This window comes from Vidua macroura, chromosome 1 (assembly GCF_024509145.1).
Source record: "Vidua macroura isolate BioBank_ID:100142 chromosome 1, ASM2450914v1, whole genome shotgun sequence".
NCBI classification, from domain to species: domain Eukaryota; kingdom Metazoa; phylum Chordata; class Aves; order Passeriformes; family Viduidae; genus Vidua; species Vidua macroura.
Window position 1 is genome coordinate 51,967,294 of NC_071571.1, and position 21,247 is coordinate 51,988,540.

At 41.1% G+C, this 21,247-nt stretch overlaps 1 protein-coding gene across 2 annotated transcripts in view; it reads left to right on the top strand.

The window, feature by feature from the left end:
- EGFR (epidermal growth factor receptor) overlaps window positions 1–12,504 on the top strand; it is a 157,943-nt gene extending 145,439 nt beyond the window's left edge. The window contains exons 23-28 of one of the 2 annotated variants that reach the window (XM_053986226.1): window positions 383–529; window positions 2,923–3,020; window positions 3,549–3,716; window positions 3,810–3,857; window positions 3,958–4,063; window positions 5,060–12,504. In XM_053986226.1, coding sequence (XP_053842201.1) covers window positions 383–529; window positions 2,923–3,020; window positions 3,549–3,716; window positions 3,810–3,857; window positions 3,958–4,063; window positions 5,060–5,436 — 944 coding nt within the window. In that variant the 3' untranslated portion in view covers window positions 5,437–12,504. The remainder of the gene's footprint in view (window positions 1–382; window positions 530–2,922; window positions 3,021–3,548; window positions 3,717–3,809; window positions 3,858–3,957; window positions 4,064–5,059) is intronic. The other variant, XM_053986308.1, reaches the window with a different exon arrangement.
- The last annotated feature ends 8,743 nt before the right edge of the window (window positions 12,505–21,247 follow it).

The following is a 21,247-nucleotide window of genomic DNA, read 5'->3' on the forward strand; positions in this document are numbered from 1 at the left end:
GAGATTGTTTTCAAACAAAAAGAGAACTTCCATTTTTAAAACCACTTGCTGTGTTGGAGTTGAGAGACAGTAACCTGCATTTCCTTTCTGTCAGGCCAGGAAATTTGTAGAATGTTCAACACTAACATATTAGCTGAGATTTAAAAAAAAAAAAAAAAAAAAAAAAAAGGAAGAAAGCAAAATCTTACATGGAAGCAGGATGATTTCAAAGTTTTATATTAATCTCTCCATAAAATCATGGCAGAAAATGGTTTCTGTGGTTGGGGTTCTGGCAAAACAGTGCTTCCAGGGGACCCCTCTCTGCTCGCCACCTCTCCACACCCAGGCCAAGCAGTCCAGCTCCAGGCAGTCTCTTTCATGATCTTCTTTTCTCACCCTGCAGGTGTGACAGTTTGGGAGCTGATGACATTTGGCTCCAAGCCGTATGAAGGGATTCCTGCCAGTGAGATCTCCTCTGTCCTGGAGAAGGGCGAGCGTTTGCCGCAGCCCCCGATCTGTACCATCGACGTGTACATGATCATGGTCAAATGTGAGTTCACACCTGGGGTTGTGGCTGCTCATCTAAGTTTAATAAGTAACTCAGTTGCATTTTATGCTGTGTTCCTGGTAATGGCACAGAAACAGGGTTGTGTGAAAAGAGTGGTGACACCAGAGTGTGTTCCCACACCTTGAGCTTTACCTAGGAGCACAGGATGTGGCTTCATGAGTCGCTCATTCAACCAACTAATGCTTTTTCCACCATTCACATCACTGACTGATATTGTCAATTATTTTAAACCTATGTGGTCAGGCACTATAAATTAGCGTGACACCAACCACTTTGCCTGATATTCTGGTTTTGTATGTCTAGGAAATAAAATCAACACTGCTTTCTCCTCCAAGCTCCCCCTCTGTTCAGTAATGTGCTTCCCCCTGCAAGCACACAGGTGGATTATTACTAAAGGACTGTCGGGAGTGCAGGCACAATCATGATGTTAGATACATATGAGGATTCAGAGTTCCTTTTCAAATTTCTTCATTTTTGGCTGGTCCCTTTTTGGCATGCAGCTGTTACAGTATAGTAGCTCAAGAGCAGAGGGTTTCTGAAGCACTTTTTGTCTGGTTTAGGGCACGTCAAAGGGCTTCTGAACCTCAACCCCCCTGTCCATCTATATCATCTACTAAATGTCAGATTACTACCTGGCTTCCTGCACATCTCTAGGCTATGACTGCCACATCCCTGCTCACTGCTGTGAGGATGTGATAAGCAGCCCACTAGGTGGCATTTAAGACCTTCTCACTGGAGCAACATGTACCTTTTCCTGAAACAGGAGCCATGCTACCATGAACACTCCATAGTGCAGCGCTTTTGGGGAATCCTAGAGCACCCACATATTGCTGTGGTGGGACAAGCATCACACAAAGTGAGCCTGTATCCTGTGCTCAGTAGGGCAACAGGAACAGCATCGAGAAGTGTGCACCTAGCCTGGGAGGTGCCCAGACCCCGAAGCAATTTCCTAGAAACTCTTCCTCAGAGATTCTGAACCCTACTGACACCTCAGTCCCTATCTTTCCTTAGGGTCAGTCCAGATGTAGAAAGGAGGCATTTTGCCAGGCACCTAATCTGCTACCTGTTGCTTTTAAAACAGAGCCAATGGAGTGTCCCCATCCTTTCCATGCCCTTACACTGAATTTAAATGTAAGAGCATGAGGATCTGGGGGCTGAGCCTTCCTCCTGGCACAGGATTCAATTGCACATCTTTTGCTGCTCTGGTCACCTCATGTTTGCAGGCTACATTGCAGACTCTATTGAAGCTGTGCCATTTTATCTAAAGGAATTCAGGATCCCCAGTCACCTCATTTATAATCAAAAATTATAATCTGAAATGTTCAAAGTTATTGCAAAATAATTACTAATTTTTTAATTTAAAAACTAGCATTTAAATATAGGCAACGTAGAGATAAAGTCAGAAACAGTATATTCTACTCCTGCAAGAACAGTGAACTCCCAAACACTCCATTTTGTGTAATAGCAAGAAACATTTCTTTTTGAATTAGTGGGGAATGATATTTCTAGCATGGTAAAAAGTCACTGGAAATGATGAGATTTTGACTAATGTGGATGTCTTTGTCTAATGCAGATTTCAGAAGGCACATACTACTTCATTTTCCCATTAATATAGATAGCCTGTTTCTTCTGAGTTCCTCTAGACATACCAAGCTTGACCTTTATTATTTTTAATTTTAAACACATGAGTCTCTAGATCAGCTCATCTGTTAGCTGATTACAGAAAATGTGGGTTTCCTAACTAATATCTCATGTAAAACCTCCAGTATCTATATTTGAAATCTCTTCTAACATTGATCCAAACTAAGCTGTAAGAACTTACTTTTGTTGAAGTCAGATTACTAATTAAATAGAGCTTAGTTGCAGTAATCTTTCAATATGTCTCCAGTGAGGATGTTTTGAATTTTAGAAGACATCTGGTACAGAGGGAGGCTTCTGCTGTAGCCTCCCAGGACTTCATGAAGCAATCCAGTGACTGTCAGACAGTCAAATCCTGGTACCTCTGTAGGCACCCACTGGTGTTAGTTTGCTTCCTTTCCTTCAAGAGCTTTTTTCAAAGCAAACTAATTGGGATTATCCGTCAGGTGGGACCTGCCTGCCCACATGGAGATAGGTGAGCAGGACAGGAGACAGACTCAGCCTGAAGCTTTCCCAGTGTGGAGTTTTATTTCCATCTTCCCAAAACTGCCAAGATTTGCATTTTAAATGCTGAAATTCATACCCATGGCTGGTGAATTCACTTTTTATGGTGGTCACTTAGGGGTAGCTTCTTTCTTTGTTCCACACATGGCACTGTATTTTTGCTGTTATATTTTATTTTAAACTCTGTGTTTGATCACCAAGACAATTTTGTTTGTGCATTGCTTTTCCTGCAGGCTGGATGATTGATGCAGACAGCCGTCCCAAGTTTCGTGAGCTGATAGCTGAATTTTCAAAAATGGCTCGTGACCCTTCACGCTATCTTGTTATACAGGTACTAACCACAGTGGTGGGAAGACCCCTGATGGGAATTTCATCTGAGGACCAAAGTAACTAGTAAAGCATATGAGAACATATGATATGAATAACTGAAGGCCAGATATATTGTTGCTTTCCAGGTTTTAACTCGTTCAGCTAGAGCCACAAACAAAATGCCAAGACTGGTCACTATTTTCTTAGTACTGGTCTCAGTCTAGGACTAGAAACAGTCCATGAGAGGAGAACAGAGTTTGATCCTCTTCAACATGCAGTTATTTTACAGCAGCATGGACTGAGATTACAGGCCTAAGTTCCTCTAAACTCTAGGTAAATTTGGTTAAACACACAGATCTCTGAATGGGCCATTTACTTAGACATTAGACTTGCCTTGTGGGTCCCTTCCAACTCAGAATATTCTGTGAATCTGTGAATCAAGATTTTGCATCTTGTGCCTCTTGTTAAATTACTTTGTCTCAGAGAGAAGGGAGGAATGAGGGCTTGAAAGGAGTCTGCAAGTCTTGTCTCATGCTGACTTTTTCAACAGGGAGATGATAGGATGCACCTGCCCAGCCCTACGGACTCCAAGTTTTATCGCACTCTGATGGAGGAGGAGGACATGGAGGATATAGTGGATGCGGATGAGTACCTTGTGCCACACCAGGGCTTTTTCAACAGCCCTTCAACGTCTCGCACTCCTCTCTTGAGTTCATTGGTATGAAAATTTTCCACTGTGGAAACATGGCATGAAATTTTAAGAGTGAACTGCTTCTCATAATGTCTGTATTTTCTTTCTCTGTCTTTTAAGAGTGCTACCAGCAACAACTCCGCTACTACCTGCATTGACAGGAATGGGGTAAGTAGAATGACCTTTAATAAAGGAGCAACTCCTCCTATGTGGATCAGCTTCTACAAATCAGTCCCTTTAATATTGTTTTTCTCTACTTTCATCCTAGCAGGGGCACCCTGTGCGGGAAGACAGCTTTGTCCAGAGGTATAGCTCGGACCCAACAGGTGGTTTCTTGGAGGACAGCTTAGATGACAGCTTCCTACCAGCCCCAGGTGAGTACCTCTCCTGTTTTCCATCCCATGTCCACTCATTCACAAGCCCTTTGCTTGCAAATATAATCATTTTCCTTCCTTTTCTGTAGAAATGAAGCAATTCAAATGCTTTCTACCCTTTTGGCTCAGTAAATGGGAGTGGAAAAGTGTTCACATACCATTTTCCTAGCCTTTATCTGTCTGCTTCTAACCATTTTTCATTTCAGTTCCCTCATGAGCCAGATTCCTTATGTGTGCTATCTAGGCAGGGAGTTTGTGTGTGGTTATATGTTTAAAGCTTTCTACTTGAGAAAATAGCCTCTAAAAATTTGGGTTCATTTTTTTACCATTTCAACAATATAAAGAGATTTATGGCTGTTTCATTGCTTTCAGAACTTAATCCACAGAAGGTAGTTCATGGTTTCACGTGGACTTACAGTGTAGGCGGCCAGAGAGAGAGAGCCAGTGAGCACTAAGGGAGATGGGGCTGGATAATGCAGTGATGATGCTTTGTGTCCTTAAAAAATCCCAACCAACCATTCCAAGAATATGCCACAGCTAAAAAGGGTGAAAGGCCCTGCAAGGAATGTAGAGTCACTGTTACTGCCAGTCCTGTATTTTCTAGGCATTTTCCTCATTTCTAAACATTTTTTCCAGGGAAACAGCTTCTGGCAGATAACCTCCTAAACTGCCATTTCAGAACACTATGTGGGACACAGCCACCCACGTGCCACTAAAATAAGCAGTAGCTATCTCACTGTCTCATGGTCCAAGCCATCTTTCTCCTGGTTGGCAAACAAAATTCTTGAAGGTGAACCTCAGGGCAGTATGTTTGATGCCCCAGAGTCACAGTCCCTGCCTTTGGCTCTTTTCCACTCTGGAAAATTCAGAGACGTACCATGTGCAAAGACCAAGTGGCAGCTGGGTTGAAACTAAATGTCAAGTGACACAAATGTCTGCATTAATTTTATATCTTCCTTTTCATTCTTTCTCATTTTAATTTTCTTTTTATTCTAGAGTATGTAAACCAGTTGGTGCCCAAGAAAGCATCTGCCTCAGCAGTCCAGAATCCAATCTACAACAACTTCTCTCTCACAGCAAACTCAAAGGTCTCCACAGACTCCAGCTACCAGAATTCACACAGCACAGCTGTGGACAACCCTGAGTATCTCAACACCAACCAGTCTCCTCTGACCAAGACAGTCTTTGAGAGCTCTCCCTACTGGATCCAGGCAGGCAACCACCAAATAAACCTGGACAATCCTGACTACCAGCAGGACTTCTTACCTAAGGAAAGCAAATCTAATGGTCTCTTGAAAGTTCCCGCAGCAGAAAACCCAGAGTACTTGAGGGTAGCAGCACCAAAAAGTGAATACATTGAAGCCTCAGCATGACCATAGAGAATTTCTTCTTGCAGCAAGGCAAGCTGGATAAGTGAACTGTTGACTGCTGCAAGAGTGGACTCTGGCTCAGAGCAAATGGCAACCACAATGCATCAAAAAGCACATCTGCTTTTTAGCATGGGGCTTTGAAACTGCAAAGCCTGTCTGATGGTAGTTTGGGTCTTTCCTTGCCCATTTCCATGTTATAACTGAGGCCCATAGCCTACACTCAGATGCATGTTGGGATGGAGCAGGATCTTCCAGTACTGAAGAAATATGGATACATTCCTTTCATTTTCAAATGGTAGCATGGTAAAAAGCCACTCTGGGATGAACTCGAGAACTGTACACATTTTACAGTCAAATTCCTTTCTACATTCTGTATTTTTATAAATGTTTCTAACAGAAGTTTTGGATCATTTACAAGATCAGATGCTTGTATTGCTTGTCTGCTAAGTGTTGCTCAGATCACCAGCAGGGAAAATAATTATGTTCCAAATCTCCTGGAACTGAAACTGTTATTCCAAACCACCAGATTTTTGCAAATTGGCCCCATATACTGCCTTTTGGCCCAAAGGTGAGAAGTGCATCTGAGGGACGTATGGGTGATTCTGCCCAGGGCAGTATGGAGTGGATTGGTCTGGGGAAAACTAGCACAAGGAGCAAAATGGCACAATGCATCACCTGCTGACCACTACTGCTACAAACTGACAAGAGGAACATGCCTCCAAGTCACCTATACATGATTACAAAGCGCTCACCAGTCTGTTTTCTGATGGTCAAACCCAAGACTTTTTTTTGTTCTGATCCCTTATGCAGCTGTCAAGTTGTCAAAATGCCATTTTTCTTCAACAAAACTGTTAAAGATGTTGCCATAACTGAAAAGTCAAGTGTCAGATAATGTTTAACAGACTTCAATTAAATGTCAGGGAAATGCAAATAGTGGCAAATTGGAGCACTCACGAGACAGACTGGAAGAATTATACTAAATTAAACTTGACTAAGGCGAGAAACACAGGTAGCTCTGGCCGAGCTACCCATATTTCCCATTTTAAAGGACTCAAAGCAGAAATAATTTTCCTTTATACATTTGGCCAAAAACAGGTTTACTATCTAAGTAGTACACTTCACTCACTTCAAAGGAAAATACTACCAGTTGTTGTCCCACGCTGGGGCAGAAGCTGGGGCTAGTTACATGTCCCTTTGGGGTTACTGTTCTGGCAATGTAGGAGGAGCAGTGAGAATGAATTAAGGAAAGAAAGAATAATCTATAGTGATGGAAAATACTATCTCCCTCTTCTGAAGCACAGGGTTACCTACTGCTTCTTTGAAATATGCAGCATCATCTTCTGGTTATTAGTGTGGTATAGGCAGGCAAGGCAAGGCTAAGATTTTGGCTTGATGGTATAAATCAGTCGCAGCAGCAAAAGCAGCTACTCTTTCCACTGACCCATAAAATTATTCCATCACTAACATTTCTTATGAATGTAGGAGGAATAAAGTGGCTAAAGTGTGAATTTAGTCAGTCCTTTAGATGCATCCCACCAGTGGCTTGGCAGTACTATTTTAATCAAACCACTAGATCACAAAGCAAGTGATCTTGTGATCATTTGAGGACAAAGGCCCTTAGCTAGTTGAATGTTGGCAACTTGCTTGAGGGTAGCATAAGCGGCTGACTTGGAGAGGATCTGTAGTCTGTATTAAGTAGCAAGAAACAGTAGAATTTATGCTGCTGTTGTGTTTAGAATACATCATTATGTGTTTCAGTTTAGGTATTGCTTCTGAAGTCCAGGATCAAGCAGCAAATCCTTAGAGCACTGTTTTTTCTGTCACTGAAGAAAGGAGACCTTCAGTCATGTGAAATGAGCCCTTTTTAAGGAACATGCATTAGCAGTTTGTATGTGTACAGCTCATGGGTCCCACTACAGTACAGGGCGAAGTGGCATGTTGGGTCAGAATCCAGAGATTGTTCTGTTTGGTAGATGTGTCTCACCATGATCAAGTTCTAGAAACAGCAGTGTGGAAGATGCAATGTTTGACTTGGATTATCAGTGGCTTGTATTTAAAACACTAACCAAAATTCAGTTCCCACATCCAATTAGCAGCAGATTTCTCCTTGCATCCCTGGGAGCAGATTTGTTGTGTTGCTCTCACAAGTGTGCAACATGTGCACACAGGCAGCACTGCTTTTCCCCACCCACCGCCCTGGCAGAAATGTACATAAAACTAAAAAAAGATCTTAACAGAATTCACAGATAATTTTTCAATTTGCTGAAGATGTTATGTTTCCAAGCAGAACACAGGAAAATCACATAGTGCATATTCTCCCACAGAATCTTTCAAGCATTACTGCACAAAGGAATTTACTGGTTTTAATCTGTTTAATCTGTTAGCTAAAACAAGAAAGCCACTGAGAAATAGCATTGTGTATCACCAGCTTTATGTAGCATGAATAGAGGTTAACACTTGACCTTTTAAAAAATTCAGGAGGGATTCAGTAGCAATTCATTGCTAGACACAAGGAGATTAATCTAAAAATTAAGCAGTCTAAGATTGAAAGAACATGTCTCTTTGAATGTGATGGTTTTGATGAAAAAAGTAGGAAAGAGGATGTAGGACCACAAACTCTTGATACGAATGTAGATTCCAGATTGGCAGGATCAACTATATATTGTGAAGTATTTTGGGTAAATGGCATCCTGTGAGCCATGATTTGTAAGTTGGCAGCTCAGTAATGATTCAAAAGCCAGCAAAAAATAAAAACTAGGTAGTGCCTGCAGGGGCAGATACAGTGGCGCTGGGAGCAGATGGGACTGTGCAGCAAATGGCTGTGGCTGGAAGCACAGGTGCTATGCAGGGTGATGCTTACAGGTAAAAGACAATAGCAATATACCAAATAATTTCCACCAGGATTAAAAAAAAAAAAACAAAACACAAGTAAACAGCAGAAATGCCCTGGTTTTCCCATTGCAGCTCACTGAACATTAAACAGCAAGGAGACCCTAGCAGATTGTGTGTGCTCATACAGGAGGCCATGGTTAAGCAGCATAAATCAACTTCCAGAAATAACTTGAAAGGTCAGCTGGAGGTGTGTGTAGAAAAGACTGATTTTAAAGACACAGCTAAATAGGGAAATGCAGCATTCTAAAGCCTCTTCTAAAAGCTGACAGTCTTACCATTTGAGAAAGATAAAATTTTGCTTTTTACTGTATTTCGCCTGGAAGACAAAACACCCACAAGTTAGTCCTTAGCATCTATAATAAAGCAGTAGTTATTACAGCACTCCTTTTGCAATAACAATTTAGGAATTTCAATAACTTCTAAGTGTATGAAAATGTAAGTTAAGAGTCTTTATCTTACTTGGATGTTTTCCAGTGACTGTGTGCAGTGTCAGCACACTTGGTTTCATTGTGGGCCTTGGGTGGTTTTCTTCTGCTGTGAAGGGAGTTGATCTGGGAAATTTTCTTCACGTTGCAATTGATTTTGTTGCATAAATTCATCTGGAGGCCAGGGGCTTGCTATTGCTCCCAGCTGACAGTCAACACTGAAGTAAGCTTTTTTAGAGAGTGGTTGGAACAAACAAGATGGTGGTTTCTGGAATGCCTCAGGGTGATGCCCCCATCCCACCAACCTCAGCATGACTTGACGCCTGCCCTAGCTTTAGAAAATGTGATCCTGCTGTTTGTTTGAAAGGAAGGGGCTTGTATAGGGAGAGTAATGCCAGGGAAGGGCTGCAGCTGACCAGTCTATACCTGAGACAGCTGCTGAGTTTGCACAGGGACATCACTGAGGCCACTGACTGTTCCTGCAGGTACAGGTGCTCCTGTCCCTGAACCCAGCTTGATGTGAAGGGGGTTGCAGAGGTTGCTTGTGTGAAAATCAATGTACATGGCATTTGTAGTCAAGAAGGTATTCTCTTCTCTTCCCTGGGGGACATAGTTAGGGTTACAACAATGTCACAGGACCCCAAATAGCTTGAAGAAATCCCATCACAAGGTGCCTGGGGTGTTCTTGGTCTGTCTGTGGGTGCTCCAGGGTGTCAAGAAGAAACTTTGCATTTCCAGACAAGTGCTCATTTTTCACATTCAGGGTTCAACATTTTCTGTTAGTATGACCACTGCCAGTCACACGAGCAGTTACGGTACTCTGGCCATTGTTTCCCCCAAAGTTTCTCTATGAGAAAATACTTGAATCAGGACAAAATATGAAAATGTATCTGTGTCCTCCTTCTTGGTGGAAACTGTATACTCATGAGATATCAGACTCTGTGTATAACACTTAGCAAGACTGCTTTGTAATGTTTTATCACCACTGGTTCAAATTTTTATATTGGGATCCCATTTTCTAGGTTTCTTCTTATAAGTGTTCCCTCTTTGTTCTGACATACAACTTTCAAGAAGCCTTTTTTAAATAATAAAAAAATAGAAAAAAAAAAGTTTATACAAAAGAAAAACTTGACACTTTCAAGAGCTTGTCAAATGGGCTGCATTAGGACCAAAGATGTAACATCTTGTTTTCTTGCTTTAAAGGAATAAGATATTGATCACCACTTCCACAGCCTCTTTTTATAGAGAAGATCTACAGAGCTCCACCCTTCATTAGGGCAGGGTGAGACCTCCACTGAGCCAAGAGAGCTTGGCAGGAGGGTGAGGCCTGTCCATAGAAAACCAAACTGAATATCAGGATCATGTATTACTTCAGGGCCAAACCTACAACCTCTACTCTGTATTGCACCTGATGCATTATCTAAACAGAGACACGGCCAAGGAAAAAAGAAGCAAATGCATAATATTTTGGCTCATTATCAGGGAAAAATACGATGATGTGAAGATGAGGCATGATAAAATAACTTCTTTGTGTGAGGAAGTGTGTAGGCAGGCAGTGAGACTTTAAAACAGTAACATTTTTGGTTATGTATTTAATTATGCAGGGGAGTTGAAATCACAGAGCTTCCATGATATGCTTTGCTTTCTGCCATGTCTCCTGCCTGCGTTTGATGTCTGGTGTTAGGCAGATCACCACCTCTATCACCATGGCTGTGTGGACTGAGAATTGCAAGTTGGTGCAAGCCCTTCTTTTTATGCAGAGAGAGAAAAGTGCAGCCACAGTTGGCTGTACTACAGTTAGTGGTCAAGCTAAGCCCTCAACAGCATCCAAAAATGGGTTTCCCAAGGGAAAAAATTGGTAATTGAAGACGTACCTGGCAAAAGACACACCACTTGTTGCACTGATGAAGTCAGCAGTGAGAATGCTGAACACCTTTAGCCAAGATTTGGGGCTAGAGCTTCATCAACTTTGCTGTCATCTTCTAACATGGTGCAGATGGGGCTGTCTGTATGTGCAGCAGCACAGGTCCTATGGTCTCTTTCTATCTCTCACTTTGAAGTAATGGATTTTTCTGATTAATAAGGTGAAAACCAGAAATCAAAAGAAAGAAAACCAGAAATCAAAAATGCCTCTAACAACTGGATTGGTAGAAGGTGTTGTACCTACACAGCCAATATAGTACATAATTTCCAGTCAGGCTGGAATTTATCCAGAGTCTTCTCCTTACCTCCCATAAGCTGGCTGGAGAGTGTGCATTGGCAACCACCATCAATGTTATCCTCATATTTTTTTAAAGAGAATAATCAAAGTAGTTGTCTACAATGGTAGGAGGCTTGGCTCACATACATACATTCTCTTTTTAATCCTACATTCCTAGTGTTGTCCTTGAAATTAATGGGATGTTTAAATTGATTACACTGAGAGTATAAAATAAGGCTAATGTTGAGTGATTTTTGAAAATCCCTCACAATAATCAGAGATCCTATGGATCCATTGCCCATTTTAGGCTGCTTTGTATTGATGCAATCAACCGAATATAAGGTATGATGACTTGGTTTTAATAAACTGTCAAGCAATATATCCACAGATACAGATGGTACCCTCAGAGCATTGTAAAGTTACTCAACTATGAAAGCACTATTTGTAAAATAAGAAACTCTTGACTTTTATATGGTTTAATGGTTTATACTGTTGATCAAAGATTGTTTGTATATGAGCGATGAAAAATGAGGTGTATATTATTCTTTTTAATTGTTTTTAATTTTTGGAGGACTTTTATTGTAATATACTGTTGTATTTGGGGGGAACAAAAAGCAGTGGCTAGCTTGTAGCTTGTAGCCAGAGGAGAACTCACAGTAAGGGTTCTTTATTGATGGACTTAGATTTTTTTTTTCTGGTAAAATTTGTCACCTTGGGGATTTATCCAGAGCTTAGTGAAGCTAGTAATAGCACTCTTTCCTCTCTTCAAGACTCTTTGGCTCTCTGCATGCACAGTGCTGAAGTTTCATAATGTGAGCAATAATGCAGGCAACCCTTGTGACCAATGGAAGTGCAATATGAAAGCCCAGGTGCTGCTTATCAGGGCCTTAAAAAAAGCTGCTCATTTATGTGTCAGGTTCCCACTTCACTTCCATGACAAGAGCAGAAGCAGAATGAAAGCAATCCCTCAAAATCTGATCCATGTGGCATATGAAACCATAGTGTTGGCCATTTCCAAAGTGCATAGCTAAGGCAAAATAAAGTCTCGACCAGAGTCACACTGATGACTTAAATTGTTGTACTGTACTAGGCAGGAAGAGAAATTGTGTTAGCAAAGGCAGCCAAATGAAGCCCCAGTGTACCCTGAGTAAGGGTGTTTAATATCCAACTGGTGGAACATCTGGCTGATAAAGATTAAAGGATTTGCAGGGTCTTCAACATAACAGAGCAAAATGCATTGGCAAGACAGTAAAGAAGAGAGGAGCTGGAACTGTCAGTATGCATTCAGCCTGGATAGGTCCCTGGTATCACAATTAGTAATATATATAGATTAATTTTGTACACAGAAAAAAAAAAAAAAAGCCACAATAGCACCTTTCTCATTTTCATCTTTCCATCCAGACCCTTCCAGTACATAGTCTGCATGTTTTACCACCTCAACCTATTTTATGCAGAAATTATGTAGTCTTAATCTTCATATTACTGGTTCTCAGAAATGTCTAATGCGTATTAATGCATGATATTTTTATTTTAATAAAAGTAATTAAATAAATATTTGCTCTTTTGGCACATGATTTCCTTCCCCCCTCTTTGCAGTCAGCTGGCTTGAGAAGATTCTAGATAAGTTAGTATTGCTCTGAAGAAGAATAATTAGTATCAAGAAGGTAATTGAAATATACATTGTACATCTGTGCACCTCCTCTGAAGATCAGAAAGCAACTTGTAGATTTAAAAATCCTTATCAGACAGGAAATTGCCGTTGTCTGTATCTGACAGAGGCAGAGCAATGCCTCTGTATTTACCCCAGAGGGGTGAGGATGCTGACTTGCTAAATCCCACTTTCAAAGCACCAAAAGAGAGGAACTTAAAATGAAAAATGGTATAAGTATAGAAAAGTGTGGGTGTTTGGGAAGGATGAGCATTCGGAAATTCCACTGAGTTCAGTGCAGTCAACTTCAAATAAACAGAAAAGTGACAGAGGGTGCAAGAATAGAAGACAGCCAAAGAAACACAGCTGCAGTTTAACCTCCCTATCTGCCTGCACAGGATATGGCAGATTAAGATAGGTTATAGAAAATTGCTATTAAAAGAGAGGAGAGGAATACAAATCTCTTCCACAGGCTCCATCATTATTAACAGCAGCCCTAAGCAAGCCTTACCCTTTGGCACTCCTGACCTCAACCCAGGAAAACAACAAAGCCAGCCTTTGGGGAATAAATGCCCAATAATTACATCAGGGCACATCAGAAATATGCAAGAGAGCCAGATAATGTGCCCTGAGGAGGCTCTCAGCCACCTACCATGGCACCTGGGACAAACCCACATACCTCCTACAGCACTGAACATGAAAGGGCTTCACCATCACTCTTTGAGACCGTCACATTTCAGCAGTAACTCATCACAAACAGCCTTGTTCGTTCTTGTCCTAAGGCTGCTGACTCGGGCAATGCTTCTGCAGCAGCATTTGATAAGAGATGTTTGTACCAGGCATTGGTCTGGCAAGAAAGAGGGGCCTTGCAATTGCCGAAGGTGGGGGGTGGGAACAGCAGTGAAGGTGACCCAGCTTCCTAAAGTGGCATTATGTTTGCTGTCCGAGATGGGCTCAATTCTTTTGTCAGCACCACCTGCATCAGACCCATGGCAGACCCCCAGGAGGGGTGCCACTGGTATGGCAGGCACAAAGGGACGTGTCCTGCTGAGGGTGCTGAGTGGGGTGGCTGATCTTGCTCCCCACATCATGAGGTGGCCTGCTCGGAGCCTGTCTGGAAGTATGAATGGAGGAAGTAAGGCCCCAGTCCCACAATGTGAATTATTGTGGTTTATTTGAGAGAGGAGCTGGAATTGCAGATCAAGTGGTGCTTTAAGTTGTTTGTTAGGAATTGAAATCTCTCCAATAAACACCATCTGTGTGAAGTTCAACACCAGAGCTCCTGTTGCAGAAATCCTTTTACTTGAAAACCTGTTTTCTTTCTAAAGAGGGCAGAAGGAATGTTATTTAATGTGTGTGTTAACCTCAGAGACTGCTTTCTTCAGTGAGTTGCAGCCCTGAAACCAAAATAGCTCCAAAATAGCATTGTAAGTGTTGTTCATCTTTATCCTGTATGTCTGTATTGTGTGTTTGCACCTTTTTATCCTTTTCTTTTTTGAAAGCACACAGACTTATGGATTGCTCTAGACTTTGCTGGACACTGTCCCTCTCAGATAGGAGCAGTGATACAAGAGATGCATATCCTTGTCTCACAGACAACTTTTATTTAGCAGTGTTTGTCCTGGCACTGATTTAGCAAGCCAAATTACAGCTAGTAAGGGTCGTGGCTGGTTGTATAGATTCCCATCTAGCTCTTGGAGCCTCTTAAATCATCAAAAGCTGACGATCTCTGTGTGAATTTGCTGGATGTGGGTAAGAAACAGAGCAATGTGTAACCTCTGCTGCTGCCCATGGAGACCAGACCATGCTAGGTCAAACCAAGCTTGGCTAGGCATAAATGTCATGGGAATACAGTCCTGGCACAGCACAATGGTGGGATCCTTCAGGCACAGCGCTTGCCCCTGTGGCCAGACATCCTATGGGGCACTTGTAGAACACATGTGCAACTATTTGAGATTTCCAAAAGGAACCTAAGCTTGCAAAACCTCTGTGGGACTATTCCTATTACCCGTGTTTCAAAGAGCAGCAGAAGGAAAGCTAATGGTGCCCTCTCTTGGAAGGAAGAAACTCTGTCCAGAGCACACATAGTTTTTAAATAGGTCTCCCAGCAAGCCAGGCTGAAAAAATGAGCTTGCGTAGGCAAATTATTTTCCAGTCCATTTGGAGTACAGGTTCATGGTACATTTAATCCAACCTACGAATGGGATGCTGCCAGAAAGGGTTGCTGCACTGATCCAATAGAAAATTAATCTGTCTCTTTAGCAGCTTAGTTTTAGCAGACTTGCAAGACAACTGCATGCACCATAGAGCTGACTTCTGACATGGCAATGTACATGCAAAGGACACAACCACACCTCTTGGTGACAAGTGTACAAGTGACAGCATGATAACAAGGGTGACATCTTCCTGCCCACAAAAGGTCTTGTGCATATTACTGCAAATAATTCTATTTCCTCAATTCTCAGTTACTGGGTTTCTTTGTGTCTTGCAAGAAAAGAGATATTGTGCAGATGAGGGTGTGAAGAATCTTAAAGTAATGTAAATAGGCTGTGTCAGATCAAAGACATCTAGGTTCATGTTTGGTTTGTGATCATTATACTGCTGGTAGGGAGAATTCTTCAGCCTTTTTGTATCTTATGGGAATGCTGCAGCATGAGTTTGACACAATGCAGAAACAAAAAAGGCTATTTTCAGTGAATGGCATTTTTAGAAGAGCCATGGTTTTGCCTAATGCAAACACTGCCTCCATGTACTTTTAAAAATTAGTGTATTGGCCCCTGGGGCTTGCTAAAGCAAGATTACTTCTAGTACTTGTTTTATTGGTTTAGTATCCAGTGGGGATCTGCCTAAAAAATCTGGCCACTTTATGTTTTGCTGCCGTGAATAATAATGCTGGAACAGAATAGCAAACAAACGAGACTTTCAATTATTCTTGGATTTTGAGTGCTAAGCTAACAAACCTATCTTCCATCAGACATGAGTTGTACCAATAGTGGAAAGTAGCAAAATGTTGTGTGCCAAAACCTGGGAACGTTAGGAACAGAGAGCAATGGGCATGCCCCTGAGGCGTGTGTCTATAAGCAGTTAGTAACAATTCAAGAGCATACACACAGCTCCCCTCCTCCCAAAAGTCAGGCTGCTTTCTCCCCTGTCTCATATCAATGCCTGATGAGGAAGACTTTGTATACCTACAGGGCCTTCCCCCACCACAGGGGAGGCAGCAGCAAGGGACACCTTCACACCTTCATAGTTACTTGACGGTCAGGCTGCCTCCAATGGGCACTTGAAGCCACAGAAAGGCAGGCAGACACCAGGCAGTTCCTGGGAGAATCAGTGATCTATATGTAATTAAACCAAATGTGATTAGGCAATAGTTATTAGAGGTAACACTCACTACAAATTCATCTTTGTAAGCAGCCTTGTCAGCATGCTAATTGCATTGGCTTTCTAATGCTTCCGTTCAATAGAAACTGGTGCAGATCAATAGGTCACTTCTCCCAGAGGGACAGTGTTCACTGGTAAGCTTAAAATAATTATTTAGCCAGAGATGAGCCCACTGAAATACTGGAGGCTGGACCAGCTCCATCAGAGGATTTCCACCAGGCTGGTTTACAAGGGGGAAGCCAGAGGAAAGAGACAAGAGGGTGTAGGTGGGGCATTCAGACTACCCAAAGAAATCCTGAAGAAACCTTGGAGGGAAGTGACCCTGTCTGCTTCACAGTATGTGACTCATATTTAGTCTTACAAGGACCCTGGGAGGTAGGAAAGCTTGTTACACACAGGTAATAAAAATAACTTTTTTTTTTTTTTTTTTTACTTTAAAAAGAATGAGAGAAAGAAACACAACCTGGTCTAGTGTGGGATGGCCTAAGAGAAAATAAGTGTTGGCAGGACTATAAAGGGCTGTCAGGATAGAAGAAATGCATATTTTTTTAAGGATGGGAAGAAAACGTGGTGGAGGGTTGAGCTAAGAAGAGATGTGTGAGAGATTGGTTGATTGGTTTGGGAAAACAGATATTTTCTTTAAAATAAATCTGCACCAGAATTTGGTTGTGGTTGAGTGACCAAAGGCACATGCAAACAAAGAGCATTTTATTTCCTAAATCATTAACTAGATCCCTTTATACATGTGGTTATTTTGTTTTGTGGCAAATGTTTGAGCCCTCTGGAGATGTTTGGGACAGGATTGGATCGATTTGCTTCTTGGATGGTCTCTTGGACTTGTATTACTTGGTGGAGGACAATGTAGCAAGAGGCACATGGGGCAGTGCTGCAAAAAGAAAAGTAACTATAGGTCCTGCCTGGAAGTGAGAAGAAGCGTGGGCTGTAGCAGGAGACAGTTGGGAGGAAGTACCTACAGAAGCCAATTCTTGAGCCCATGCTTATGACTTTAGCTGAGGCGATGGCAGCCTTTTATACAGTTTCTTTATCAAAGGGTCAGTGCAATTGCACAAATATTAGCTCTGTAGCTGAAACACATACAGGCTGCAGGCTGTTTTGTGCACTGTGTCTTTCTTAGCAAGGTTTTCTCGCTACTTAGCACAGTGAGGTCCCTTTGAAATCAGACCCTTAGATTTTGTGTGGAAGAAAAGATCCCAAGTGTGCCTTCTGAAGAGAGATGCTGGCTGTGCGGTCTTCTGGTCTCACATTTCCATGCAAAAACATTTGCACAGCAGGTAGAACAAGCATGTATATATCCTCTTGCAGGGTGCAATTTACTATTTTGGAAGCCTATCACCTGCTTACATAGAGAAGGTATTACCTCGAGGAGTCTTTAATGGGCTCAGAGATTATATTTTGTCCTCAATGTTTGGTTACTATGTATTGAAGTTATCATTCAAAATTTTTGCTCAGAAAACTTTCTTGGTTGAAAGACTGCTATTCTATTAAAATCTATTTCAAACTCAGTTAATGATCATGACTCAAACTTATGCTTTCTCACACCAAGAAATAACAAAGATTTACCTAGAGGCTATCAGGAAATTAATAAATAGGTTCATCATAAACTGAATTATCCCAAGACCGTGGATGGCTTCTCTTCTACGTGCTTTCATTGAGCACCTATTTTTTAGCCACTGAGAAAGATATTTTGCTATATGGAACTTTGGTCTGATTAATTTTAATAATAGTGATGGAAATTTGAGGGGAAACCCTGGCTGCAACTACCTTTGAAATATTTTTGGCAGGTCCCTCCTGTTCACCAAGCAGAAGAGTTAGTTCCTGGTGCTAGGGCTGCTTCAGCTCTCCTGTGAGTATAACACAAAAGGGTCTGATTGGAACCCTGCTGGTTTACAGCCACTGAGCCAGCAGGGCTTTATATCAGTTTACAAATTTATTGCTTGTCTTCTGTTATATTGACCATGATTTTTGCCTTGAAATATCTAATGGGGACACTCTTTATATTGAAAACATAAATATAGAGAGACTGCTTACCCATATGTGCTGGGAAATTAGTGCTCAATAAACTAATAGTGATAATTTATAATATAATTTCAAGAAAAAGAGGGAGAAATATTTATGTAGTATAGATGCCTTCCCTCTAACATCATATTGATCTACAATAAATATTTTAATACAGATTGGGCTAAAGAGGATTCTTAGCTCTTTGCTGAGGAAATGCCTTGTTTTTTAATTTTGTAAAATGAAATTTTACATTTACTTCTTTTTTTTTTTCATGTTAGAGAACTCTCAGTCTGCACATTGCTCTGAACTAGTACAAACTCAGTAACACCACTGCTTTGCTCTAGCAGTGGCTTTTTGTCACAGTTCTCTGGATGCTTTTTCTTACAGGGAAGGTGCATTTCACCCTATGCAGAAGCAATGCAGGCAAACAAAGCAAATAGCAGTGGCTAAGATGAAGTCCACTGATTGCTCTTTGCATCTTCTCAAGATGTCTGCACGTCTGAGCTATAAAAACATTCAAATATGAAAATGTCCCAAAACATATTTTCATCACTATAAGCTGTTTCATAAACCCACTTGTATAAGTATAAAATTTTCCAATACTGCAGTGGTCTGATTAATGAAAACTTAATAAATTTGGCCCGTCAAGATTGCTGGTAGAATAGCATTAGCTAATTTTACTGAATATGAAAGTATACTAAGTTGTGTGATGAAGGAGACTGCTGTTTGCTTTGTTCCAGGCTTCACTTCCTGAGGAAGCACAGGTAGTAGATAAAGAACAACCTAATGTGTTCAATGAAGAGAAGGGGAATTTTTATTATTGAAACAACAGGAAGCTCAGAGAATTAAACTCAAAGCCTGTTGTTGTTACTGAGCACTTGTGTTTAAAGGAATAAGATGCACTAGTGCAGACTGTTTAGTACTTGACTCCTTAAATATTGTTATTTTGTACTGGATTTCCTGGAAAGAAGGTCTTGTCAAATTTGCCAGAAAGCTGCTGTCATTTTTTCAATCTTGCATGGTTAAGATGTATTCTACTAAGCAGAATGCCAGTGTGGGTTGCCTTTGTAGATGAGAAGAGCTGGCCCCACAGAACTTGTTCAATAAGCACCATTCATTTCCTGGGTTGCAAGGTTATGTTTCTGTTGCTTGTTGAAGTCAAGGAGTAACTCTGATGGAGTTAGAGAGAATGAGTTTCTTTCACTTGGCTTACGTGTGGGGTTCCTGGTGGTATGCAGGGACATCAGCCAGCATCCTCAGCAGTGCTGGTCCAGGGGGAAGAGGGCAGCATGGCAAAAGGCAGCAGCAGGTAAAGCAGATAAACTGATTACTAAAAATCTGGCAGCAAAATGAATTCATGGCAAACCACTTCAGTGCAGCATGCAAAACAAAGAGGCTGACAAAAATCTCACCTTTATAATCATCAGCATTTTTAAGTTTAGCTTAGTTTAGTTTAGCTTAAGTTTAGTTTAGCTTAAGTTTAGTTTAGCTTAAAAAAAAAAAAAAAAAGTAAAAAAGAGAAAAAAGAAAGAAAACAAGCTTTTCATCTTCAAAGTCCTTTACAATCTTTCACTAATTAACCTTCTATGTCTCAGTATTGCAGCTATCATGGGAAGGGCCTTAGGGGAAATGGTAGTAAAGCTTCTAAATATCCCTTTGAGGTATCAGCTGAACCACAGATTTTTTTTTTTTTTTTTGGCTCACCACTGAATGCAAAACACTTCTATAAATACTTCAAATAGCACTAAGCATGCTATCGAAATGCATACGTGTGTGTACAACCTGTGTAAAAAGTTATGCATCATCTATGTCCCTGTTAAGTCTCTAAAGCATGACTAATGGCACATCACCCTCTCTGCTGGAGTGAACTTCTCTAGGCTGGTCTTCGAAGACTTGCATACAAGATCAGCTTTGTAAAGTAGTCCCACAGAAGCTCAGTGAAGTCATTCCTGGGGTAATACAGGAATGTAATCTTAGCATGAGCAAAGCCATGATGAATGCAAACTGGCTTTTGGGACCATTTCTCTTGTTGGCACACACTGGTAGGTCCTTCAGCCCTGCAGAGGTTACTACTCTGACTTGGTTTTTTTCTGGTCATCCTTACATCCTAAGGAGGCACCTTGGGGGCTCCCTTGAAGGCCCAAGCCAGAGAGTGCCCCAGAAAGTCTCGCCACAGCAGGGTTTGCTGCCATGCCACCAATAAGAGCATCAATCATTTGTGCACGATATAAAACCTGAGTTCAACTCACTGGCTTATGATTTTTATCCAAAAGGTAAAACTGTGTTTTAAACTGCATTTTTAATCTGTATTTTCACCTACACGGTTCTGTACATATTGCTTCTTAGATGACATCAAAAATACTGTATGGCATAATGTTTATCCCTCAATGAAGGCTCAGAGAAATAGACTTCTAAGTAGCTGTCTGTGTTTTACAATGAGATTTTGAATAACCAGATCACTTTTTACCCAATTCTTCAATGCACACATACACTTAGACATTTAGACAGTCTCCTAGCAGTTGGATTACCATCTGACTCCCACTGTTTTCAAAATGCAGTTCTGATTCATTCACAGAAACTTTGCTTTACTCTTTTCTCATAAACCTTTTTAGCTGTGTTAGAAAAGTGGTCATAAAGTTTAGTTTCCCATTCAATACTGAGTAATGTCTTCATAGGTGTTTCTTCCTGCACTGAATTAATCTCTAGAAATCTATGACTTTCTCATATACTTTGTTGGCTGATACTGTTGTGACTGCTTTAGAATCAACTTTGCTGAAGACCATATTGCATAGTTAATTTCAAATGCAAAATTTGAAATGAAAGAGAGTACATGCCATTCTTATATTGTATGAATACTCCAGTTCTTCAGTTTTTGGGTTTCTGCAGTGACCACCATGACAGAGTGACAAAATAATGATAAACTGTCATCACTGAAAATTAAACAAGACCAGCAAGATTTGCTGTTTACTGGTCCAGCTGCAACTTTCACCAGTTTCGGCAGTTTGTCAGTTAAGGGAAATTATGCAAGTGAGAAACTAGATCTGTGAAGTTGCTAATGAGTAACTGGATATATCAGAAACTTTTCCTCAAGCATGATTTGCTGACACAGTTGGGAACAATGCAGAGTTGTCTAAATGGAACAAGATGTTCTTGGTTTTGTGGTGCACAAATGGTTGCAAACACATATACTAAAGCACCAAATGGGCTACTACTTGTTATGAACAGTTTCCAGGTGTTCCCCAGAGA